Raw genomic sequence first — 24,310 nt, 5'->3', positions numbered from 1 at the left:
CTCGACTTCACAGCCGCATTTCCGCCGCCAGCTCTTCCCACTCCGGCTCACTCAGCTGCAGCACCGCCGTGTAGCTGACAGCCTCGCGCAGGCCTGTGTGTGGTTGGGAAAAGAGGGAGGGGGCAAACGACAGGAGTGCCCTCATGATTGCGGTGTTGCAGCGACACGTGTGCACACGCGTCATGTCGCACGTGGCCGTTGTGCACGGTGATGCGGATGCGGTGCACTGGTCATTTGGCCCCCAGGAATTCCGGCAACGCGCTCCGCCACGCCTTCCGCAACCCACCTGACACGGCCACGTCCTGCACGGACCCACCTGCCGCCGCCAGCGCCTCCATTCGCGGCACGCGCCGCCAGTGCTGCAGCGGCAGCAGCAGCTCCGCCGCCGCCACAGCCACCGCGTCCAGGTCCTCGCCGCCGCCACCTGCTGCAGCTGCTACTGCCGCCGGTCCCGAGGTGCTGCCCTGCAGAAACCGCTGCCGCTCGCGCGCCCAGCCGCTGCCGGCCTGCGTGGTGAGCTCCAGCGCCTGCGCACAAGCACACATGGAACTTCCATGTATGAGGTACAGTGTCGGTGATGAATCATGGTTTGCAAGCCACTACAAGTCTCTCCGACTGTCAGCGCTCTTCATTGCCCTAGGCCCCAGGCAGCCCCACACTCACGGTCAACACGCGCTGCTGCGCCTCGGCGCCCGCAGCCGTAACTTGCTCCACCTGCTCCGCCGCCGCGCCGCCGCTCGCCAGCACCAGCACCACCGCCGCCAGCGATCCCACGCCGAGCAGCTGCACGAGCTGCCCCACCACCTGCTCCAGCTGCATGCCGCCGATGACGCCGCCTTGGCGCAATGCGCCTGCTATTGTGCTACTGCCAGCAACCCAGCTGTCGCCGTGGCCACCGCCGCCCCCCCGCTGCAGGTCGGCATTCAGGCCGGGGCCGAGGCCGGGGCCAAGCAGCAGGCGCAGCAGCGGCGGCGACAGCAGCTGCTGCGAGAAGCGCAGCAGCAGCGCGCAGGCGAGCGGGGGCATAGCCGGGACCGCAGCTCCGGCCAAGCCGCGCGAGCCCGGCAGCGTCTCGGTGCCACCCGCAGCGGCAGACACGCTGCCCGCTGGGCTCCTGGTAGCGAAGGCAGTGACCCAAGCTGGAAGCTCGTCTCGGCCTCCAGAAGGGCCGGCCGGTGGTGCTGCTTCCGCCACCAGCGCATTAAGCACCAGAGCGCAGGCGCGCATGGTGGGCGGGTCGTGCAGCAGCCCCGGCAGCTCACGAAGCACCGCTGCAAGGTCCGCCGCCGCCGCACCGCCAGCGCCAGCGCCACCCAGCCAGGCCCACACGCGGTACCCGGCCGCAGACACCTCCTCTGCCGTCCATGTTAGCAGTGTCACGTGGCTCTTCGGCAGCGCCACCTCTTGCCCTGTGCGCTTGACGGCTGGCGGCCGTGGCTGCGGCAGCAGTACCGGCAGCCCGTGCGGGCCGGCGACGACGAGGCCCGGCAGCAGGAGCGGCGCTAGCGCCTGCGGTGACACTGAGAACCAGCTGCCTAGAGCCGCCACCGTCGCCTGCAGCTGCGCCGACGGCGCCAGCAGCAGCCGCGGCTGCGGCAACAGCACATGCTCCCACAGCCACGCCCGTGCTTGTGGTGCTACAGCCGAGCCTGATGCTCGGCCCGTCTGCGGCTGTAGCATCAGCAGCTTCTGCAGCTCTGCGAAGCGGAGCCCCACGTCGACCGGCGGCGGCGCCGCGCCGGCGGCCGCCGCCGCCAGCCGCGCCGATGCTGCGGCCAGCTCGCCCACGTCACCAGGAGGCGCCGCGGCCCCCGGGCTCTCTTGCAGGTCGCCTTGCAGCAGGTGTGCAAGCGGGCTGGGCGCCACCGGCCGGGGCCAGTACGGCCCTTCGGCCGCCACCGCCATGGGGTCAAGGCTGAGTTTCTCCTGTGCCCCGTCCAGTGCCTGCACGGTGCAATCACAAACATTTAGGAATCCCGGTCCTGAAAGGCAGTAAAATGAAAAGAGCCAACGAGCTCGGTGCACGATTTAGGGAAAAGGGCCCATCTACACGCCTCACCTCAACCCATGACATCACGCTTCGCTGGCGCTCTCGCGCACCGGCGGGCGCCAGCGCCGCGCCTGGCTCCGAGCCGAGGGGCACCACGCGACATAGCAGCAGCCGCGGCTCGCGCAGCACCAGGGCAGCCGCGGCATTCCTAGCTTCCTGCAAACCTCCCGCAGCTTCAACCTCCAGGCCTCCCTGGCCGCCCGATTCGCGTGGACTGGTCCCCAGCTGCTGGCCTTGTGTTTCCTGCTGCTCCCGGCTGCGCCCCCGATGCGTCGTGGCGGCGCTGCTGGTGCTTGTGCTGCTCCGGCCGTTGTTGACAAGGCCGCTCATGGGCGCAGCGCGAGAGGGCACGTCGTAGAAAGGTGCACTGGGGGCGGTCAGCTCTGCAGCCATGACTGTGAGCGCCTCCAGGGCGGCAGTAGCAGTCCGGGGCTTCAGCAGTAGCACGTCGGGGCAGCGAAGCACCAGGCCCTGGACATGCGGCGGTGGCAGCTGCAGCTGCAGCTGCGGAAACGTGGTGCCGGTTGCTGCCCCCGAGCGTGCTCCACTGCTCCCACCACCTCCTGGCGATGCTGCTGGCTCTACCTCCTCTCTCTCCTCGCTGTCATTGTCACTGCCGCCGTCCAGGCAGCTGCAAAGGCAATCGACAGCGGCTGCCAACGCTGCAGCCGGCAGCAGCGCCACTGCGGGCTGCGCGGTGAGCACTTGTACCGCCTGACCATGAGACAGCGCCAGCAGCTGCTGCAGCTGCGCCAGCCGCTCCTGAAGCTGTGGGAATCGCAACAAGCAAAGAGCATAACCGCAAGTGCGCCTCATAAATCAGCGATGCTTGGCTTTGAAGTTCTTAGTCCATACATGCGTGCCGCTTGCGTCTTCGAGCTGGTGTCACACCGTCAGCACCCACCACCATGCACACCTACCGTACCTGCTCCTTGCTCGCCAGCAGCAGCCCCGGGCACGACGCAGCCACGTGCACACCGCCACCCGCGCCGCCGCTCACGCCCGCTGAGGTCGGCCGCACCAGCCCGATACTCCTCACTCCCTCGGCCTGGCCGCCAGCCTGTCTTGGCGCCGGCGACGGCAAAGAGGAAGCAGACGAGGTTGCTGGAGTAGAGGCCGCCGTGGCCGCAGTGGTGGCGGCTGTGGGCGGCGACAGGGCGGCCTGCATGCCGGCGGCTCGCTGCGCAATTGCGGCGGGCTCGAGCGCCATCAGCCGCGGCGCCCGCAGCAGCAGCTGCAGCGCGCCCTCCCTAGACAGGCGGCAGCTGGTCGCCAGGACCTGCAGCCTGCGTAGTGCATGCGGCGGGCGTGTCGCTTTCAGGCGTGTGCACACATATGGGTGCGTGCGCGTTGCTTGCGTGTGATGTGCATCGGACGTGCGACGTTGGTATAAAAGTTAGACAACGGGAGGCCCAGTCATAACATCAGAAGGATTCGGGACGCCCAAACCGCGCTTTGAAAGCAGCTCAAAACACACGGGCACACACCTTGCCAGAAGTGGCGTGGGGCCCTGCGCGGCCAGCGAAGGCTCCGCCGCCAGCGCGGCCACCACCCGGTGCAGGGGCTGCGGTGGTCCGCCCTGAGCCAGCCACGCCGCCAGCTCCGCCGCACACGCCTGAATACGCAGTGCCGGCAGGTTAGACTGGAGTGCGTGCGCGGGTGAACAATACGCAAATGTGAATACGTGAAAATCTTCAAGCATAGGACACCGCACGGTCAAGCCGACATGGCACCGCCAGCCAACTAAAAGCCCATGCCCATAGCTGCAAGAAGCACCATCCGGGACCGACGAACACATCACACAGTCGCACCACAGGTTCTGGGACTGACAGCAGCTCCACACCTCCTGCTCACCTCCAGTCGGTCCACCCGCAGTGAGCACAGCAGCGGCCGTGCTGAGATCTGTCCGTCGACATGGAGCATAAGTCAACATGGAGCATTACAAGCGATTGATTCATGAGCAATGACGTGACCCCATCAAGGCCCTGCAGCACTAATGCCTTTGCAGCTCCAGACGCACGTGGAAAGCGACACCGTCCCAAGCGCCACACCTACCGCTGCGGCTGCCTGCTCAACCGTCCCCGCCACCGCCACCGCCAGTGCTCGCAGCCGCGCCGCCACGCCGTACGTTATGTCGGTTAGCAGTTGTGGCGCCGCCAGGTACAGCCGCCGCGCGCCATCGTACGACAGGGTCCCGCCAGAAACAGCGGCGCCGCCGCTTGCCAGCGCCAGCTCTAGCGCGACACAGCGCTCGTGCACTGCGTGGCATTGGACGAGCACATAATGCACTTCAATTGCCCAGTACTTGTTTTACATGGAGCCCGAGCAAATGCCTGATGCGTACTCTTGACTGCCGCTTTTGCGCCCAAGTCTTCCCTGTCGCTCGTGCGCCACAGGCGTGCCTGTGCCTAACCCCCGGCACCCCACAACCGCAACAATTCTATCCCAGCGACCCGCCTGTGCGTGTACCCACGTATGGTCCGCTGCATTCCCGCCGCCAGCTTGTGCCACGTGCTGCGCCGCGGCAGCGCATCATCGGCAGCGAAGCGCCCGCGCCGCCGCCGCCGCCCCTCGGCCGCCAGCTCCCGCCGTAACGCCAACAGCCGTACATCCGCGTCCCGGTGGCGGGCGCCGTACACTGACTGGCGGGCGGCCATGATTCGGTCCAATCGCGACTGGCGGCTGCGGAAACTGTCGTCCGTGCGGTTGGCTGCGCGTGTCATGCGGGGGCCAAAACACGCGGCGCAGGTGCACGGAGGTGAAGCCGCTTCCAACGCTACTACATGTCCCAACTTGCCCGTTATTGCGCCCGAATGATCAACCCATAACACGCCATAGTCCGCTGTACCGAATCATTCCAAGCCGCCCTCCCAACCCCACCTGAGCCGTACTGCCGTTCCAGCCGCCGCAGCTCCTCCGCCATCTCCGGATTCAATCGATCCACAAGCCGCCCACCGCCATAGTCACCAGAGTCAACGTAATCATCATCGTCATCGTGGTACCCAGCGAACAGGGCACTCCTGCTGCCTGTGAGCCTGCCTCCGCCGCTGCTACTGCCACTGCTACTGCCGGTGTGCCTGCCGTCGTCGCCAACATGTTGGGCACCTGCGTGGCGTCGGGCGTTCCTAGCGCCGCCACCGGCCCCGAAATGCCACTGTGGAGGCAGGTCTGTCGGATCCACATCAGAGTGTGCGTCCGCTTCCGCTAAGTGGCCGGACCCCGGCTCCGCCTGCTGTTGGTTGTCCTCATGCTCACGCCGCCTGGCAGGCTGCGGCTGGCGCCCCCTCCTCAGCAGCTGCTGAGAAGAAGGACGCGTCCGAGCTCCCGCTGCTGGAGCTGTTGGGTCAGGTCCTCGCTGCTGCGGTTCATCAGCAGAGGGGCGACGTGCCGGGCTGGCTCGTGTGCGCCCCTGCGCCCGTTGGCTCCCGACTCTGTCGCCTGCATCCGCCCCATGGGCAGCAGCCGCGCATGCAAGTCGCGACCAGCGCCCGCGTCCGAATACCGACGAAAGCCGGTGCGACGGCGTGGGCGGGTTTCGGGCAGCCGGTTCATGACGAAACAAGGTCACTGTGTGACTGGCCAAAATCATTTCCGCATATAACCCTCCAAAACGGCTGGGTTCGGGCTTGCGAGGGCCCTGACAAGCTGAGGACGATGCTGATTCCTCGCACGAGCTACCGGTTTCAGTGGCTGGCAGCTCAGTGTCATTTATGTTTAGATTTATTGATGATAAACAACAAATCAAGTGTTACTTTGACTTAGGTTTTGAGGCTGCAGTGGCCTGAGTTGCTTCATAGCCGCTTAATTATTGAATGAGTTACTGGTGAATAACAATGCTCCGAGCAAAGCAACCTGCAGTTCATGTTGACTTGCCATTGTGTTTCGTGGCGAAGGGTGTCGCAACAGGGCCTGGATGCCGACGACCTGCAGCGGGGGGGCGGCGGTGGCCACGGCGACAGCTGGGTTGCTGGCAGTAGCACAGTAGCAGGCACAGTCCGCCAAGGCGCCGCCATGGGCGGCCTGCAGCTGGAGCAGGTGGTGGGGCAGCTCGTGCTGCTGCTCGGCGTGGGATCGCTGGCGGCGGTGGTGCTGGTGCTGGCGAGCGGCGGCGCGGCGGCGGAGCAGGTGGAGCAAGTTACGGCTGCGGGCGCCGAGGCGCAGCAGCGCGTGTTGACCGTGAGTGTGGGGCTGCCTGGGGCCTAGGTAAACGAAGAGGGATGACAGCCGGAGAGCCTTTAGACTTGTAGTGGCTTGCAAACCATGATTGATCGCCAATACCTGTTGTAGAGCATATGGTTATATGCGATATACGATATGACACGCTACGGTGTCCAGAATTGGGGCTGTTCTAGCTTCGAGTCTAGAACCTGCAATGTGTCCAGAGATGGGCCGCTGCATGGAGTGCAGTACGCTCGGCGACACTTGAAATAGTCCTAACTGGCCGGCAGCCAGTAACATAGGTGACCTGTGCACTAGCCCTGCTAAGGTCTTGCTATTGTTAGCCGGGTCGGCACCGGCTTAGGGCAATAGCTCTCGCTAATTGGCACAGAGCCGCCTACAACAATACCGTGCCTCATGCGTGGAAGTTGCATGTGTGCTTGTGCGCAGGCGCTGGAGCTCACCACGCAGGCCGGCAGCGGCTGGGCGCGCGAGCGGCAGCGGTTTCTGCAGGGCAGCACCTCGGGACCGGCGGCAGTAGCAGCAGCAGGTGGCGGCGGCGAGGACCTGGACGCGGTGGCTGTGGCGGCGGCGGAGCTGCTGCTGCCGCTGCAGCACTGGCGGCGCGTGCCGCGAATGGAGGCGCTGGCGGCGGCAGGTGGGTCCGTGCAGGACCGTGTTGGGTCGCGGAAGGCGTGGCGGAGCGCGTTGCCGGAATTCCTGGGGGCCAAATGACCAGTGCACCACATCCGCACCACCGTGCACAACGGCCACGTGCGACACGACGCGTGTGCACACGTGTCGCTGCAACACCGCAATCATGAGGGCATTCCTGTCGTTTGCCCCCTCCTCCTTTTCCCAACCACACACAGGTCTGCGCGAGGCTGTCAGCTACACGGCGGTGCTGCAGCTGAGCGAGCCGGAGTGGGAAGAGCTGGAGGCGGAAATGCGGCTGTGAAGTGCGGCTGTGAAGTCGAGAAAATAGGATTGTTGGTTACATCGGGTAGATGTCTCAACACCTCGCGGCGCGTCCTGGGCACCGTGTAAATCACTTCGTCTTTAGCACGATGTCTCTCACCAGCTCACTCGCATCATATTGTTGATCATGATGCGTGCTCAACAGCCGTACAGAGCAAAAAACATCGGGAAGAATTGCGGCGCTACCTTGTTTGTTGTGTACGGCGCCGACGCTCACCACTAACATCAACGGCAACTCTGGTGTCCGCTCATCGGCCTACAGCCTTTAGGTCACTCGCCCATTGCCTCAGCTCCAGCTCGAGTCCTTTGCTGTGCTCCATATCTCGAGCCAGCCCCCGCATGGACGTGCCCATGTGAAGGAGGTTCCACCAGACCACCGCCCAACTTCTGGGCTCGTATGGAACCCTTGCCACCTCCTGCAACGGGTCTTGACAGGCCCAAACCTGCCCCGCACCCCCTCCTGGTCGGAGTTTCCTCCTACGCTCCGCCGCTGGGACAGGAGCCCGTAGAGAAGATCAACGGAAGATCAACGCCTCTGCCGCTTGACCGCCTTCTCCTCGGCCGCCGCCTTCTCCTCGGCCTTCTCCTCGGCCGCCGCCTGCTGCTGCCTGAACGCCTCCAGGGACGCCGCCTGCCGCTGCCTGAACGCCTCCTCGGCCGCCGCCTTCTCCTCGGCCGCCGCCGTCTTGGCTGCCGCCTTGGCCGCCGCCTTCTCCTCGGCCGCCGCCTTGGCTGCCGGTGGCTGGTTTAGAGGACATTGGCAGTGCTGTGTGTTCTTCGCGGGCTTGTTCGCGGGAAGCTTCTGGGGCGTCGAGCGGCGTCGGGCCAGCGCTGGGACAGGAGCCGCTACTGTCCTGGCCCTCCAATTCCTGACATCATCTGCGCCTTCCAGGCCGCCAGCAATAGTTCTCGGAGCAGATGTCGGCCACCAACGGCAACCGGTTCGCGTGGCTGCAGGATAGCCAGGCCGGTGACAGCAAGGATCACATGGCCTTCGTCCGCCGCGGCGGCTGGCGCCGCGGCTTCGGGTGCGGCCGCATTCAGGGACGATCTGACGACAATAAATCACTCCAACATCACGACTCTCGACCAGCACTACCAAACCTCGCTTTGCCGACACGAACGCAAAGCCCGGCTTGACAGTGCTCGCACGCTGAACCATGTTCACACCCCACACAAGCGTCAGTTGAAACCTGCGTTACTCCTGCACATTTTATTTCAACCGCAGCTAAGTTTTGCTTTATGTCTCGCCAAGCCCCTCGTGTACCTTGCTACGCCACGCCTACGGTGCTGCATTGCAACCGCAGCGGCTCCTGTTGCCACATGGCACGGCAGCTACGTCTCTGCCAGCAGCCGCTCCATCGCCTGTGTCACCGCCGCCTCGCGCTGCTCCGCCGACAGGCCGCCCATGCTGGCATTGACCGGCAGATCCGCAAACTCCTCCGAGTGCAGCATGGAGCGCCCCTCAAGCGCCTCGACCGCCGCCAGCTCCACTCCGTGCCCCGGTGCGCACTCGTACCATGCCGCCGCCGCGGCGCTTGCGCAGCCCAGCGTCACCGGTCCATTGGCTTGCAGTTGCACGCGCGAGGGCAGGTCGCCTACCGCATCGCGCAAAAAGCCCTCCACCAGCAGCTCGGGCGGCAGGCATTGCAGCACACGCGGGCTGTACACCTGCGCCACCGCCGGCCCCAGGATGCTGAGGCCCGCCGGCACCAGCTGCAGCTTCACGAAGTCTATCAGCGTGCGCGCCAACGGCACAAGCCGAAGCCGCCCCGCCAGGTAGAGCCAGCCCTCCAGCGCCGCCGCCACCGCTCCCGGCAGCGAGGCGCGGCAGGCCTCGCTGATGCCGGGGTCGATGATGACGCATGCCGTGTACGGCACGTCAACGAACTCCAACGACCGGGGCTGCAGCACATAGTACATCCGCCCCATCAGCACCAGCTCAAGCCAGGGCACGTGTGTGTTTTGCTCCAGCGGCACGCGCACGTGCAGCCCCGGCGTCTCCAGCAGCCGCCGGCACAGCGTCTCCAGCGAGAGGCTGCTACTGCCGATGGCATCCGCGAACAGCAGAAGCGACCGGGCGTGCTCCATATCAGTCAACACCTCCAGCCGCCGCCCATGATCCACGTGGCTGTACACCAGATCCAACCACCGCTGCACCACGTCACCCGACACGGGCCGCGATTCGCCCTCCAGCACTAGGTTCCGCAGGTCCCACACCGTGATGCTAACGGACCCCAAAGCTGCTGCCTCAAGCGGCGCTGATCCAGCGCTCCCCAGCGCGCCGCCGGCGCTCAGCCCCACGCCACCCCCGCCGCCGCCGCCGGCTCCACATGCGCTGCCTGCTGCAGCGTGCCCGCCGCCGAAGCTGTAGGTGCCCGTTGATGAGAAGGGGGCAAGGGCAGGCGCCGCCGCTGCGCGCGGCAGATCGCGCACGCAGCGGCTGAAGAGCATGAGTACGGCATGATGGGCGGGCAGAGGTCCGGGCCGGTCGTCCACAAGGATGTGGAGGTCCGGATCCAACTCGTGCAGTGGCGAATCTTCACGCCGCCGCCAACGCCCACTCATGGCGGCGCGCTGATGGTGCTGGCGGTACTGGTGGTGCTGGTTCTGGTGCTGGTGCTGGCCTGAGAAAGGTGATTGCTGCTGGCGGCGGTGTCGTTATTGAAGGCAGTGCTGGTGGTCTAGGTCCGAGGCAGGCGTGCTAGCGCCTGGGGGATTGCAGGGTTGAGGAAAGGGCACACACATGGACGCAGGCATCGCGATTGAAGTGCATCGAGATCACTAGCAGCGTCAAGCTCAACAAGCCGAAAGGTCCCCGCCTTCGGTTCCGGCGTCCAGCCAGGCCCAGTGCGTGCCAGGTAACCCCCTACTCACACGCGCCACACTTAGTCGTGCTGCGACCACCGCGCGACACAGTAGGAACCTATATCTCCGTCACATGACCTTGAAAACACTTGTTACACCGCAGAGCGCTAAGTTCAGCTTGCGAAGGGGACTGTGTTTCGTTACAACGTACGTTCTGCACGCGAGCAGTCAATACGTAGATCGGACAAAATGAAGCTGTAAGAACGCCTATATAATTGATTCAGCGCGGCAAGTTTACGCCAGTGGCTGCGATGGGCACTCGGATCCAATGTGTCGCTCCAGCTGGCTGTTAAGCGGTAGGCGAAAATATGCACCCTGCGTGTTTGTCAACAAATAATAGCCGGTGTAGCTGCGATTCTGGCTGTTGGGTTGAACGTACGTGAGGTGGATCGATGGACGCAATAAATGCATCGGGCGCTAACCAAGGGCCAGGCGGCGCCGATGGCGACCGGGGCGAGGTCCTCAGCATCATGACGTGGAACATAAACTGCCTGGTGGGGGCGCGTGGAAACAGGGAGTGTGTGGGGAGCGGCAGTCGCTGCGCAGGGGTGACAGCTAATCTGAGGGGATATGAAGGCGTCTGGTTAACCGCGTGGGCTTGTGCGCTCAGCACGCCCAAACCGCCTCCAGCTTTCTCACGGCCTTCGTGACATGCGCCGCCTTATAGGCGCCCACCGTGAAGAACTTCGAACTGCGCCACAAGAGCTTCCGTGGTTTCTTGGATCACTGGAATCTGGACATCGCCGCGTTCCAGGTGCGGGGTGCTGGGGTGCCGGCCTGCTGCGAAGGGTGGGGCCAGGCAGGTGCGTCAAGTGGAAGCAACCCGGCCCGTCACTCCACGCCCATGCTTGTGAACGGCGTTCCACACGATTGCGTGAGGCTGGTACCTCTCATTGGTTGGGTATGTTATCAGCCTGTCCTGATGCATCTGCAGGAGGTGAAGCTGCCAGCTGCCAAGGTGACAAAGGAGCTGGCATGCGTGGACGGCTTCCAGGTAGCTAGCAAGGGATCAGGGCGAGAGGCCCCCAGTTGGCATACAAGCATTGTATGCAAGGCGCCTGCTGCCAAAGGATGTGCAAGCTTCAACCGGCGAGATCTCCACCTTGGACACCCTTCCCTTACTCGGTCGTGCAGTCTTTTTGGGCGACCTCAACCGCTAAGCTGGGCTACAGCGGAGTGACCACCTGGTGCCGAGTGGGGCCCGCGGTCGCCGCGGCCGCAGCCGGCACCGCCTCAGGCCCCACCACGGCCCCGCTCGGCACCGCCTCGGGCCCCACCTCGGCCCCAGAAGCGTCTGGTAGGGAAGCGGAGCCAGGCCCGGGTGCGGCTGGAGGTGCAGGCGGCTGGGCGGCGGGTGGCGGCGTGGCGCCGCGGGAAGCGGTGGCAGACAATCTGGGCGGTGACGAGCAGCCGGAGCTCGACACGGAGGGCAGGTGGGGGAAGGGTATGTAAGCTGCGCGGCACGAAGCGTGGTCTTTTTGACGCGGTGTTTGTCAATCATGCCCCCGGCACCAACAGCTTGTTCATGCTATCCAAGCACATGGCGACAAGCACGTAGGCGCGCATGCTCACAGGTTCGTCCAGACCGACCACGGCGCCTTCGTCCTGCTAAACGTGTATGTGCCCAACGCCGGTGAACACGCCTCGGGCCGGCCGCGGCTGGGACACAAGCTGGCGTTCCTGCGGGCTCTGCGCAGGCGCATGGACGAACTGACTGCTGAGGGCCGGCAGGTGAGAAACGTGCATGTGCTGTGGAGGCTCAGGTGTGCAATGAGTAGGGGCACTTTGTATCCGGCGCTGCAGGCCGGCGATGCCATGTAAGGTAAACGCGGGTGTATGCTGGGTTTGTTGCTCGCGCAGGTGATTGCCGTGGGCGACTTCAATGTGGCCATGGAGCCCCAGGACGTGCATTCCGTTATCGACTACAGCACCGCGTACAGGTGGGCTGTGCGTAATATGTGTGTGTGGACGGAGGGGCCACGGGAGGCGGGGCTGGGCCGTGGACGCGGGTTACCACGCGCACTTGCCGGACCCATGAGGTAATCCCTGTCTTGCAGAGCACACTTGATTGGCACCTGAACGGAACGCATACCTGTGGCCTCGCAGTGCGGAGGAGCTGGCGGAGCTCCGCTCACTGGCCGCCACTTATCCGGACGTGTGGCGGGTGCTGCACCCCCACACGTCCGAAGAGGGCAAGCAGGCAGAAGGACCGGCGGCGGCCGCAGGGGGAGACGCAGGTGGAGAGGCAGGGGCCTCAGAAGACGCAGCAGCTGCAGCAGGGCCGGCGGCAGCCGGTGGCGAGGGCGCGGCGAACACAACAGCAAGGGAAGGAGCAGCAGGGTTGGGAGAAGGGGCAGGATCAGTGGCAGCAGGGTCGGGGGCGCCAGTCAGCGGCGCATGCACAGGAGCATTCACGGTGTGGGAGGAGCGGACAAACGCACGAGCCTTTAATGTGGTGAGCCCATATGCTCTTTCCTAACAGTGTTTGCCCAGTTGTTTGCCTCGACATTGCGACGTGCATGCGGGCCGCTTTAGGTGCGCCGCTGCGGGCCAGGTGCCAGCGTTTGCATACCACATGGCCTTCTTATGATGCCGCCAGCATCAGATATTATAAGAATGCCCTTAATTGCCCGCACGCTATGTTGCCAGGGCTGCCGAATCGACTACTTCTTCATCAGCCCGGCGCTGCTGCCCTTTGTGGAGTCGTGCGAGATCCTGACAGCAGCACAGATCCCACCCAAGTGAGCGCTTCGAGATTGTTGTTGCACTTGTGGGCCTAACTGTGCAGGGGCCGCTGCAGTATGTGAGTCAGTGCTGGGTTACACATGCTGACGCGGGTTTGGTGGTCTTCCTGCTGGCACCGGGATGCACAGGTGGTCGGACCACGCGGCGCTGCTGCTACGGCTGAGGGTGCGCCGGCAGCCGGTCCAGGCAGCGGCGCGGCCGGTAACGGCGGGTGCTGAGGCTGGCGCGGACGCCGGTGAGCAGCGAGAGCTGCCGCGGCTGTTGCTCCCACCGCCTCCCGCGGCGCCGTGTGCCATGTGGCTGGCGATGGAGGGGCGGTTTGTGGATCGGAACCAGAGATCCATCAAGGACATGTTTTTCGGATCCAAATCCAAGAAGCAGCCGGCACCGGCGCAGGCGGGGGTCGGCAAGGAGGCTATTCCGCCGCCGGCTGCTGTAGGCTCGAAGCGCTCTGCTCCGGAGCCGCCGGCAGATGCGACTGGGCGAGGAGAGGCGCCGGCTCAAGAGCCGCCTGTGGCGGTTGACCGTGATGAGAGCCGCAGCTGCAAGCGGCAAGCTGTGGGGCCCCAGGAGGACCAGGGCGAGCCGCCGGTGGCCGGTGCTGCGGCAGTAGCGCCTGGGGCTATGGCAGGGCACGAGGCAAAAACGGGGCAGAAGGATGGCCTGGGATCGCTTGCACAGCAGGCCGCCGACGCGGAGGGTGCAGCGTTGGTGGCTGGTGAGGGGCGAGCCGAGTCGCCTTCGGGCGCTGGCTGTGGCGGCAGCGGCAACGGCAATCGAGGCGGAGGCCGAAGTGGAGAGGGAGCTTCGAATGTAAGTGGCGGCAGCTTGCCGAGGATGATGGCGGGAAAAGGTGCTGCGGGGAGAAGTGGGCGAGGTAGGGGAGCAGCTGGCAAGCCGGGCGGCAGGACCGGTTCAGGCGGGCGGGGAGGAGGCGGAGAGCCGGTCAAGGGGCGCGGCATTCAGTCCTTCTTCAAGTCTGGGACGTCGTAGTAAGTTGGATTCTTGTGAGGCACGCTCGCGGCCTGGTCGCTAAAGAACTGGAAGCTGGAGTCCTGAGCGTCGGGCCGGCGTGGCGTGCCGGCATGTATGGTTCAGCCATTGCGTATTTCCCATCCAAGAGAACAACTGAACATCTTGAATACTTTGTTACATAATCGGCTATAGGGGCCGGGCCGCAGCAAGCAGCAAGCCAAACAGTGTTGGCTTCTGAGCTTCGCGCTAGTCGCAACACCATATGTTCGCTTGACGGTCGTTGCTGAATTGGACCTGAGCGTATAACTTAGCGACCCACAACTATCAGGGATAAATGCAAAGCGGTGTTCTGGGGCGTTGCCCAGCGGGTGCTTCGCGTCCTGTCCAGCGTGAGGAGCCGATGCGCCCAGTTGCCGCAATAAACGCACGTCGCTGCGGAATGCTCGCTTCTCGGCTTCTGGGGGCGAACGCGGGCTCGTGGCTGCAATGCAAGGCTGCGGCAACGAGTGGTCGCCGGGGGCTTGCACCTGCCCTGAAAGCTGCTGCCGTTCGTGAGTTTGAATGGCATGCGTTAACGTCGGGGATTGCCGCAAGTCAACCTGTAATCGAGTGCATTGCCAACGGCAAGCCTCGCGCGAACCAGCTTTTGGCTCGCCCACATACTGCATTATTAGCATACACAGTAAATGCGTCCACCTGCAATCAATTCGCAGAGGAGGTCGGCACAGTGGCTGGTGCCAGCACCCGGCCGGAGCTGCCGAAGAACTTCGAGCTGGGCGCGGAGGAGCGGTTGTACAAGTGGTGGGTGGGGGCACCTTGACGGCGTTGGGCACGAGATGCGGAGCTGCTCCGGGTCTGCTCGGGTTCACCGGCGGGAGGCAATCAGACTGTGGGGGCTCTGGGGTGCAGCCGAACATGCAGGGGCGCGTGTGCACGCTATGGTTGGCTCGTGGTGCTCTGCTGGTCCGCAACTCCGCCAACGCCTCGCGTTGGGTGGACGCCGGGTGCCATGGCGCCGCACAGACTGGAACCCCTCGCGCCTACCGTGTGCCGCCGCTGCCGTGCAGGTGGGAGTCGCAGGGCTACTTCAAGCCCGATCCCGCAGCCACCGGCGAGCCCTTCACAATCCCCATGCCGCCCCCCAACGTGACCGGCAAGCTGCACATGGGACACGCCATGTTCGCCACACTGCAGGTGTGCCCGTGTAAAGGGAGAGAGATAAGAGGGGTTTGTGTATATGGGTTTGCGGGTGGCGGCGTGTAGTGGGTTGGGCGGGGCTGGACCTGTGCCACACCTGAACGCGTCACGCCCCGTCCGCCTTTTCCCACACCGTTGCCTCCCCCCGCCCCTGAACCCTACCCCTGAACCCCTTACCCCGCGTACCTGCCTACTCCCCCTGCCCCTCAACCTCAGGACATTATGACCCGCTATGCGCGCATGAACGGGCGGCCCGCGCTGTGGCTGCCCGGCACGGACCACGCCGGCATCGCCACGCAGAGCGTTGTGGAGAAGATGCTGCACAAGGAGGGCGCCAGCAGACTGGGGCTGGGGCGGGAGGCGTTCACGGAGCGCGTGTGGCAGTGGAAGGAGGAGTGAGTGCGGAGTGGGAGGGTGGGGAAGGGGTGGGAGGTGACGTGGCCGTAACACGAGGGAGGAGGGGCAGGCAGCTGGGGAAAGGTGCGGGGAAGGGGAGAGTGGGATGGTGGGAGAGGAAGCAAGCCGGGGGAGGAACGGGAAGCGTATTCTCCTCTACCAGAACCGCGTGGTACACATGCACCAACCATGTGCCGCACTCTCGTGCCAATCACGTGCGGCACAGGTACGGCGGCTTCATCACCAACCAGCTGCGGCGGCTGGGCGCCTCGTGCGACTGGAGCCGGGAGCGCTTCACACTGGACGAGGGGCTCAGCGGTGAGCGGGAGGGAGGGGTGGGAGGTGGGAGGTGCAGAGGGGAGGGAGGCACGCGGCAGGGAGGGGAGGGAGGTAAAGGTGGGGAGGAGGTAAGGGAGGGGAGGAGGTAAGGGAGGGGTTGTAAATACCAGCCCAAACTAAACCGAAACCAACGAAAGGGGGATGAGGTAGTTGCAAGGATGGAGGCAGGCGAGGTCAGTGAGGGCATGAGCACAGGGCAACGACAGCAGGTAAGGGGGCAGCAGCACGTGTCGAGTAGTCCATGGGCGGGTGTGGCTCGGGCGGCTTGCCCTGGATTCTGGTGGTAGGGGTGAGACGTACCGGAGGAGGATTAGCAAGAGAGTGCAGGAGATGAGATAGGGGCTGAGCGTGTTGTTTTCGCTGAGGCAGAAGGGGGATCAGAGCGTGGCTGTGGGCGGATGATGTCATGTTGCCCCCACCCACCACACCAAGCCAACCTCATCTCCACCCCGCAGCGGCGGTGGCTGAGGCGTTTGTGCGGCTGCACGAAAAGGGTCTCATCTACCGCGGCCAGTACATGGTCAACTGGAGCCCGGGGCTGCGCACCGCGGTGAGCGACCTGGAGGTGGAGTACACGGAGGAGCAGGGCACCCTCTACTACTTCCGGTGAGGAGCAGGGGGGAGCAGAGGAGGTGGGGGAGCGGAGTGATTCGGAGCGGGGAGGATGGGAGGGAGCAGAGTCGGCAGGGGAGGCGGAGGGGGGGAGCGGAGGGAGGGAGACGGGAGGAAGAAGAGGGAAGCGGTAGGGAGCGAAGGGAAGGCGATGGGAGCAAGAGCACGAGAGCTTTGTGTGTGCGTTTGGAACGGCGTTGGGAGGGGGATTACGTAGATGGGCAGATGGTGGACGGCGTGGCGGTTCAGACCCGGTGCCACGGTGGTGGGCGACGCGCTCGAGGGGCGGGATTGATGGGACCGGTGCGGCCGAGCGAGAGGTCGGCTGGGGGATGAGTGGCAGCAGTGCATGCTGTGACACGTCTGCACATCACCCGGTCATGCCCCAGTTAACCCGCCCCGGTACCATCACTGTCTTTTACCTCCGCCCGTGCCTTCCCGCCCACATGCCTGTCGCCGCTGTCAGCTACCCTGTGGCCGGCACCGACGGCTCCGAGTTCCTGCCCGTGGCCACCACCCGCCCCGAGACCATCCTGGGCGACACGGCGGTGGCGGTGCACCCCGAGGACGAGCGCTACAAGTAGGTTTGGAGGGAGGGAGGCAGGAACGGGGGCGAGGTCGAAGCAGGTCGAAGGCGCCGAAGGAGGTCGAAGGCGGACGGGGGCACGTGTCTGGGGCGCTACGGCAGTACAGCTCTGTATGTAGTAATGAGGGAGGGAGGGATGGAAGGAGGGACGGCAGCTGGTTGACACGCCACACACGCTGCATGCTGCCACACACGCTGCCACGGCACCTGCTGCCACCACGCACACGTCGCGGCTGCTACAGGCACCTGATCGGCCGCGAGTGCGAGGTGCCCATGAGCGGCGGCCGGCGCATCCCCATCATTGGGGACGAGTACGTGGACCGGGAGTTTGGAACCGGCGCGCTCAAGATCACGCCGGGTAGGATTGGGGCTAGTGTGTTATCACTCGTTTAGGGGAACGACATGTGCGCGCGCGCCCAAGCGATACAGCAAGTCTTGTCATGATGCTCAAAGGACCGGGCGAAGGACACCGGCGTTTGTGTGTGGGCGAGGTTTGGGCGGTGGAGGCATCTATGGGGGTAGCCGTGGGCGACTCGGCAAACCTCCAACAGCCCATTGACCGCCAATTCTTGTAGTCTCAGCTAACCACGTGTTGTCACACACATGCACACAGGCCACGACATTAACGACTACGAGATCGGCAAGCGCCGCGGCCTGCCCATCATCAACATCATGAACAAGGACGCCACGCTCAACGCCGCAGCGGGCAAGTACGCGGGCCAGGAGCGCTTCAAGGCGCGCAAGGCGCTGTGGGCGGACATGGAGGCGGCGGGCCTGGTCATCAAGAAGGAGGCACACACCAGCCGGTGAGCCGTGGCCCAGTGGTGGCGATGCGGGGCATTGCGCGCACTGTCCTGCAACGCGCGTGCCGGTACCAACCTGTTGCAACCCTGTGCCTGACGCTTCCATCGCCTCTTCGCTGCCATCCGCAGCATCCCGCGCTGCCAGCGCTCGGGCGGTGTGGTGGAGCCGCTGGTGTCGGAGCAGTGGTTTGTGCGCATGCAGCCGCTGGCGGAGCCGGCTCTGGCGGCGGTGGCTAAGGGCGACATCACCATCATGCCGGAGCGCTTCGCCAAGACCTACAACAACTGGCTGGAGAACATCAAGGTGCGGATTGCTTTGTAGTTTGATATGTTGCTATGGTGCTATCCCGTATCATCCTTTGGCTGTACCTCTTCACGACGCCGCCATGCGCGCGTAACATCAAACCACATTCAAACCGGCGGACCAGACTCGAGCACCCCGCGCGCTGTGCCGCACACACACACACACACACACACACACACACACACACACACACACACACACACAGGACTGGTGCATCTCCCGTCAGCTGTGGTGGGGCCACCGCATCCCGGTCTGGTACGTGTTCCCCAGCGCCGAGGCCGCCGCCGCCTCGCTGGAGGGCCGCTCCGAGCACTACGTGGTGGCCCGCAGTGCGGAGGAGGCGCAGCGCCTGGCGGAGGCCAAGCACGGGGCGGGCGTGGTGCTGAAGCAGGTGCGGGGCGGGGGTAGTGGAGGGCGTGAACGCATTCCAAAGAAGGGAGCAAGGACGTACAACGGCAGTCTAGAGAGGCCCGACATGCACACACACACACACACACTTTCGTAAACCGCCGCGTTACTGCATCGCTTACACTGTCTTTGCGCAATGTTTTCCTAGTGCTCTGTACCACACTCTACCGCAGGCCCCCCACGAACGCATGCACTAGCGGTACGCGATTCCCTCCTCGACGCAACCTACCCAATCAACCAACCGGTAAACCAAGAACCAACCAACCCATCAACTCCCAACCAACCAACCGGCACCTGCAGGAGGAGGACGTGCTGGACACCTGGTTCAGCAGCGGGCTGTGGCCCTTCTCCACCCTGGGCTGGCCCAACACACAGGCGCCCGACTTCCAGAAGTTCTACCCCACCCAGGTCGGCACAGGGCAGCGGTTGTCGGGTCGTGCTTATCTGGGCCGAGTTACATCACGTAGTTTGCACACGTCCATGTTAGAGTGTTGCGTGTCGTATGCAGCTCAGCGGCCGGTGCCGAGCGCCGAAACTGAAATCCACAAACCCACTGCAAACGTACCGAACAGGTGCTGGAGACGGGTCACGACATTCTGTTCTTCTGGGTGGCGCGCATGATCATGATGGGCATTGAGTTCACGGGCAAGGCGCCCTTCAACACCGTCTACCTGCACGGACTGGTTCGTGACGAGAAGGGCCGCAAGATGTCCAAGTCGTTGGGCAACGTGATTGACCCTCTCGACACCATCGGGCAGTACGGCACGGACGCACTGCGCTTCACGCTCGCCACCGGTGAGGCTTCCGCAGCGTGTGTTTCAATGCATGTATATCTGTGCTTGGTGTGGTGAGAGGGAGTTTGTGGTGATTTTCGATCACAAACCAGATCGAGACTGGAAAGTTGTTTCGCAAGAAGGCTGGTTGTGTGGATGCACTGGGAAATGCACTTCTATTTCCGATTCTGACGTGTGCCCGCGTGTCGTGGCCCCTGCGAAACCAGGCACGGCTGTGGGCCAGGATCTGAACCTGTCCTCGGAGCGCGTCACGGCCGCCCGCAACTTCACCAACAAGCTCTGGAACGCGGGCAAGTTCGTGCTGTTCAACCTGGCCCAGGTGAGCACACAGCTGACGAGTTTGGGTGGGGTGGGGTGCAGGTGGGCAAAGGAGCCATGGAAGCTGTGGGACAAGAAGGGCTTGCGAAGCTTGCGAATTCGTGTCAAACATGCCGTCCGTAATCACCAGCCAAGCGCAAAGCCATCCAACTTGACCGCACGCCCCCGTCGCGGCAGGTGTCTGAGGCCGAGTGGGAGTCGCTGCGCGGTGTGTCGCTCAGCTCGCCCGCCGACCTGCAGCGCCTGCCGCTCACCGAGCGCTGGATCATCAGCCTGCTGCACAAGGTGGGTGGAGCGCGTGGTATTTGCCTTTGGGGGAAGGGGCGTGGGGTGGAGTGGGCCGAGCTGGGTAATGTGACCATCAAAAGTAGATCAATAGTAGGTCAGAGGTCCGAGGTACAAGGTCGTGGCCTGGCCAGTACCGTGGGGGACGGTGCTGGATGCCGTGCGTGAGAGTCGCCACCTGCCAGCCGCCCATTTCCAAACCGACACGCTATTGTGGCCATGTCGTGCCACGTGCAGACGGTTGACGAGGTGAGCGAGCGGTACGACAAGTACGACTACAACACGGCCGGCATCGCTGCCTACAACTTCCTGTGGGACGAGTTTGCGGACTGGGCCATCGAGGCGTCGAAGGTGTGTGTGCGTTTCGCGCAAGGATTAGGACATGTTGGGATTTCAGTTGCACCCTGCGTGCACCCCTTCATGCGCGGACGCATTCCGCTTAGCGCCACGCACCTTCACACAGCTCCAAACACACAACTATGCATTTTGACCACCCGCCCTCCACAGACGCGCACGTACGGCGGGGACGCGGCGGCTCAGGCCGCCAGCCGTGCCACGCTGGTGTATGTGTTCGAGAGCGTGCTGCGGCTGCTGCACCCCTTCATGCCCTTCGTCACGGAGGAGCTGTGGCAGGCCATCCCGCACAAGGGTGGGGTGGTTTGGGGGACCGCGTGTTCGACAAAGCATTTTTGGCACCGACATTCTCACTGACGTCTACGATATACCATGACGAAAAGGTCTTGGATATCGTGGGGAAGGGACTGTGGTCAACTTTCGCTGCAGCCAACAACTAACCTCTCCATGTGCCTCCACCACGGCGTCCTCCTGTCACACAGGCGACGCCCTCATCGTGGCGCCCTGGCCCGCCCGCAGCTGCCCCGTGGACGAGTCCGCACTGGCGCACTTCGAGGTGGGTAGCTGGGCGGCAGGACGGGGCAGCTAGTAGAGGATGATGAGGAAGAAGGGCAGGGCTGGGGAGGGTACGGCAACAGAGCATCGCGTGTCGTTGTCGGGTTTGGTTTTGAGCCCTTGTCGCCGCGCCCCCCTCGCTGCATCGCTGCACCTGCGCTGCAACACACCTGCACAGGTGCTCAAGGGCTGTGTGCGCTCGCTACGCAACGCCCGCGCCGAGTACAACGTGGAGCCGGGGCGCAAGATCGGCGCCACCCTGGTGGTGGAGGACGAGGCCACGCGCAAGGTGTGTATGTGTCTGTGTGTGTGGCGGGGGGGGGGGGTGTTTGGGGGAGCGTGCACGGCGCATCGGAGGAAGCGTGTGCTTACCGGTGTACGGTATCATGGTATGTTTCACAGCTAGGGGCCATATGGCTATCATGTTGCTCTCGCTGGTCTGCTTGACCCGCTACTCCAGTTGACAACGGCCCACCCACACCAAAAATTAACCTCGTGTGCTCGGGGTGCTCATGTCGCGGCTGTCGCAGTCCATTGAGTCCGAGCTGCCGGTGGTGTGCCTGCTCGCCAAGCTGGACCCCGTGGCCGTGCGCCTGGTGGGCAGCGCGGCGGAGGCGGGGCTGGACGCGGCGGCGGCCGGCAGCGCCGTGAGCCTGGTGGTCAAGGACGGCGTGCAGGTGCGTGCTGCTGTGCTGGTGTGTGTGTGTGTGTGTGTGTGTGTGTGTGTGTGTGTGTGTGTGTGTGTGTGTGTGTGTGTGTGTGTGTGTGTGTGTGCGTGTGCGTGTGCGTGTGCGTGTGCGTGTGCGTGCGTGTGCGTGCGAGTGGGGGAGAGGAGGGCAGCTGGGTGGGCGGGAGCGACAGCCATCTCACAGGGTGGAAAGGACCGGCAGCGGTTGCAAGCATGGCGCCGTGCATCGTACACCGCGTGCGCTCGCCTACCTCCACCTTTCCCCGGCGCCCCTCCACCTTGCTTCCGCAGGTGCTGCTGCCGCTGGCTGGTCTGTTTGATGTGGCCAAGGAGCTGGCTCGCCTGGGCAAGCAGAAGGCCAAGCTGGACAAGGAGCTGGGCGGCATCAGCGGCAAGCTCAACAACCCCGCCTTCATGTCCAAGGCCTCGCCCGAGGTGGGCTGATGCGGAGGTGTTGGGTTTGAGTTTTGGGTGGCCAGCGTGTTTAGTGGCTCGGTTGGCTAACGGGACAGGTGGCAGGAAGGATTGGCATTCGCCGGGTGGTTGCCTGGTTAGCAGGTCGTGCTGGCTGCTTCCGCTCGTGGCCTTGCGCCGCGCTCGCACGCACCCACGTGCCCATCCCTCACCCACCAACTACAACTCCATCACCGCACCACCTCTCACCGTCTTGCAGTACGTGGAGGAGGCGCGGGCTCAGGAGCGGGAGGTGCGCGAGAAGCTGACGCTGGTGGAGCAGAAGATCGCGCAGGTGAGCAGGGCATGGCGCGACTGGCTCGCCTGAAGGGTTCGTGTGTGTTTAGGGGCGTAGCAGCCAACAGAGCGGGACATCCTGGGCTGCTGGTGTGCACGCCTTTACATTTGTGTATCCCTCACACATTGCCGGGCGGGCCTGACCGCACTCATACCGTTCACACGATGACACGCTGAAATGTACATGTTGCGCGGTTGTGCACGGTCCACGTGCCGCAGGTGACGGCGCTGCAGGCTGCCGGGAGCAAGTAGAATGGAAGCGCGAGGAGCAATGGAGCGAGGCGACAGGTGGACAGGGTTGGTGGATACACGGTCCACTGCGAGTAGAGTGTGCGTGCTTGCGCGATGTGTGTGAGGTGTGCAGACAGAGCAGTGCACGGATGAGGGGCCCAACGACTGCGTGTGCCGGTTAACTGGCAGTTTTGGACGCATGGTGCAGGCTGGATGCGGGCAATGATGCTGAAGGGGAAGGAACGGAGAAGACACAGGCAGTTGCGAAGCATACCAACAGCAGAGGGAGTCGGCCACGTTTTGGCCTCTAGATATACTCTCTCTGATCTGGCGTGCGCTCGCAGGCAGAGTCTGCAACGACCATGCAGATAAGGACACACAACACGCAAGGTGCAACAATTTAAGCACGTCAAGCAATCCAATCGAAATGCAGTGTGCAGCAACAGGAGGGGTCGCCAAGTACCCCGCCCAGGATGGCCCGATGTCTGTAAGCATTTCTCGAGAGTCAATCGCAGTGCAGTGGATCGGTGCCGTGCTGCAGTTTCGTCATCCCCTAAGCATGTGCAGTACAGCAGTGCACACACAAGTAATCAAGCGTGTTCCAGATATGCGCGCCCACGATACACGCCCCACAACGTCAATACATGCGGGTCAGGGTTTCTGCATTGATATGGTGCAGTATGGTGTGCAGTCCAGGTCGTCGACCGCAAGTTGCGTCCAGGGCTCTCTTCTTGGCCCGCAACCACATGATGCCCCACCATGGCACACACACACACACACACACACACACACACACACACACACACACACACACACACACACACACACACACACACACACACCGTCGCTTTGCTGCATCGCATACACTGTCTTTGCGCAACGTTTTCCTTGTGCTCTTTAACACACACACACACACACACACACACACACACACACACACACACACACACACACACACACACACACACACACACACACACACAGTCCATATTCGCACCCCTGCACCATGCACGTGTGTGTGGGGGGAGGGGAGCTTATGGATGCGGATGTTACAGAGGGGACAGTCCCAGCTCCCGAAGACGCCGAGCCATCACATGCTATCAGGGCCCAACCCCGACTTTGCTGCAAACCCTCCCGCGGGCAAAGTCCGTGTGACTCCGCGCACAGTGAGTCCTAGCCAAGCCTCAACCCGCCAGAGCCCCACCGCTGTGCCTCAACGCCACAAGCCTAGGCACAGGAGTGCCGGGAAACGTCTAGGCCGCAGGACACACGCACAGCGCACGCACTAACCAGGGCGCAAGCGTCCAGGTACTAGAACGGTCGCCCACACGTGCATCCTGCCCACACACAGAGCCACCAACCACGCACAACCTCTCACGGCGAGGGGGGCGGGGAATCAGCGTCATACGGCAAGCGCAAAACCATGCCGTCACCAACAGCCCGAGATATGAAGGGATGCGCAAACGGCACAGCGTCCCAACCCTTTGGCCTGATACCCAAAGTCACAAACGTCTGGAGACGACCCCAGAAGTCAGCTACGACGGCAAGTCCAATGCTCAGCACCCGGGCCGACGGCAGCTTCGCTCGCGCCGCCAACCCGGCCATAACCACACGCTGCCGACCAAAGTCCAGGGCAGACATAGCAGCGAGACACACCACATCCCACACAGGTGGCGCAAGCCCCGCAGGCGGGCGCACTAACCACAACTCCTCACGAGAGAAGGCACTTAGAGCCTCCTCCGGCAGGAAACCCATAGCCATCCCCATACTTTCCCGCAGTGACAGCGCAACAGTGCAGTCCCAAAACCAGTGACGCCGGTCCCCATCCTGCATGTCCACCCCACACGCCCAACACGGGTCAACAGTAACGCCTCGCGCCCGCTCGCTAGCATGCCGTGGAAACGCCCAGCAAGCGT

General features: G+C 63.8%; 6 protein-coding genes across 7 annotated transcripts; 4 read left to right on the top strand and 2 right to left on the bottom strand.

Annotated features, from left to right (window-relative positions):
- Positions 1 to 5: 5 nt before the first annotated feature.
- Positions 6 to 5,856, bottom strand: CHLRE_07g350700v5 (uncharacterized protein). The gene is made up of 11 exons (XM_043064554.1): positions 4,931 to 5,856; positions 4,524 to 4,760; positions 4,106 to 4,308; positions 3,905 to 3,952; positions 3,538 to 3,665; positions 2,976 to 3,336; positions 2,060 to 2,818; positions 664 to 1,944; positions 317 to 527; positions 192 to 226; positions 6 to 93 (listed from the first exon to the last, which is right to left on the bottom strand). Exons 1-11 carry the CDS (start codon positions 5,637 to 5,639, stop codon positions 52 to 54), a joined length of 4,014 nt encoding a protein of 1,337 aa, XP_042923121.1. The 5' UTR covers positions 5,640 to 5,856; the 3' UTR covers positions 6 to 51.
- On the top strand, positions 5,798 to 6,413 carry CHLRE_07g350652v5 (uncharacterized protein). Of its 2 annotated transcripts, none has more exons than XM_043064553.1 (1): positions 5,798 to 6,413. In XM_043064553.1, the coding sequence occupies exon 1, from the start codon at positions 5,912 to 5,914 to the stop codon at positions 6,251 to 6,253; it is 342 nt and encodes a 113-aa protein (XP_042923122.1). In that variant the 5' UTR covers positions 5,798 to 5,911; the 3' UTR covers positions 6,254 to 6,413. The 2 variants fall into 2 exon arrangements, with proteins under 2 accessions (XP_042923122.1, XP_001692599.1); XM_001692547.2 differs by having other exon boundaries at positions 5,948 to 6,413.
- Positions 6,414 to 6,514: 101 nt separating this feature from the next.
- Positions 6,515 to 7,183, top strand: CHLRE_07g350626v5 (uncharacterized protein). The gene is made up of 2 exons (XM_043064552.1): positions 6,515 to 6,866; positions 7,081 to 7,183. The coding sequence occupies exons 1-2, from the start codon at positions 6,641 to 6,643 to the stop codon at positions 7,164 to 7,166; spliced, it is 312 nt and encodes a 103-aa protein (XP_042923120.1). The 5' UTR covers positions 6,515 to 6,640; the 3' UTR covers positions 7,167 to 7,183.
- A 7-nt stretch (positions 7,184 to 7,190) lies between these two features.
- CHLRE_07g350600v5 (uncharacterized protein) lies at positions 7,191 to 10,259 on the bottom strand. The gene is made up of 2 exons (XM_001692426.2): positions 10,064 to 10,259; positions 7,191 to 9,897 (listed from the first exon to the last, which is right to left on the bottom strand). The coding sequence occupies exon 2, from the start codon at positions 9,752 to 9,754 to the stop codon at positions 8,522 to 8,524; it is 1,233 nt and encodes a 410-aa protein (XP_001692478.2). The 5' UTR covers positions 9,755 to 9,897; positions 10,064 to 10,259; the 3' UTR covers positions 7,191 to 8,521.
- Positions 10,260 to 10,387: 128 nt separating this feature from the next.
- Positions 10,388 to 13,863, top strand: CHLRE_07g350550v5 (uncharacterized protein). Its single transcript, XM_043064551.1, has 9 exons — positions 10,388 to 10,548; positions 10,722 to 10,808; positions 10,989 to 11,048; positions 11,189 to 11,487; positions 11,629 to 11,785; positions 11,915 to 11,994; positions 12,161 to 12,509; positions 12,704 to 12,795; positions 12,928 to 13,863. The coding sequence occupies exons 1-9, from the start codon at positions 10,447 to 10,449 to the stop codon at positions 13,790 to 13,792; spliced, it is 2,091 nt and encodes a 696-aa protein (XP_042923119.1). The 5' UTR covers positions 10,388 to 10,446; the 3' UTR covers positions 13,793 to 13,863.
- Positions 13,864 to 13,927: 64 nt separating this feature from the next.
- Positions 13,928 to 22,897, top strand: CHLRE_07g350500v5 (uncharacterized protein). The gene is made up of 23 exons (XM_043064550.1): positions 13,928 to 14,325; positions 14,488 to 14,575; positions 14,842 to 14,968; positions 15,188 to 15,366; positions 15,594 to 15,685; positions 16,162 to 16,312; positions 16,785 to 16,898; positions 17,147 to 17,262; positions 17,518 to 17,710; positions 17,837 to 18,011; positions 18,217 to 18,402; positions 18,720 to 18,827; positions 18,992 to 19,214; positions 19,420 to 19,532; positions 19,709 to 19,816; positions 20,054 to 20,167; positions 20,324 to 20,465; positions 20,653 to 20,726; positions 20,904 to 21,014; positions 21,256 to 21,402; positions 21,705 to 21,848; positions 22,087 to 22,161; positions 22,383 to 22,897. Exons 1-23 carry the CDS (start codon positions 14,214 to 14,216, stop codon positions 22,413 to 22,415), a joined length of 2,925 nt encoding a protein of 974 aa, XP_042923118.1. The 5' UTR covers positions 13,928 to 14,213; the 3' UTR covers positions 22,416 to 22,897.
- The last annotated feature ends 1,413 nt before the right edge of the window (positions 22,898 to 24,310 follow it).

This window comes from Chlamydomonas reinhardtii, chromosome 7, assembly GCF_000002595.2.
Source record: "Chlamydomonas reinhardtii strain CC-503 cw92 mt+ chromosome 7, whole genome shotgun sequence".
In the NCBI taxonomy this organism is placed as follows: Eukaryota; Viridiplantae; Chlorophyta; class Chlorophyceae; order Chlamydomonadales; family Chlamydomonadaceae; genus Chlamydomonas; species Chlamydomonas reinhardtii.
This window is presented reverse-complemented; position numbering and strand designations above follow the sequence as displayed.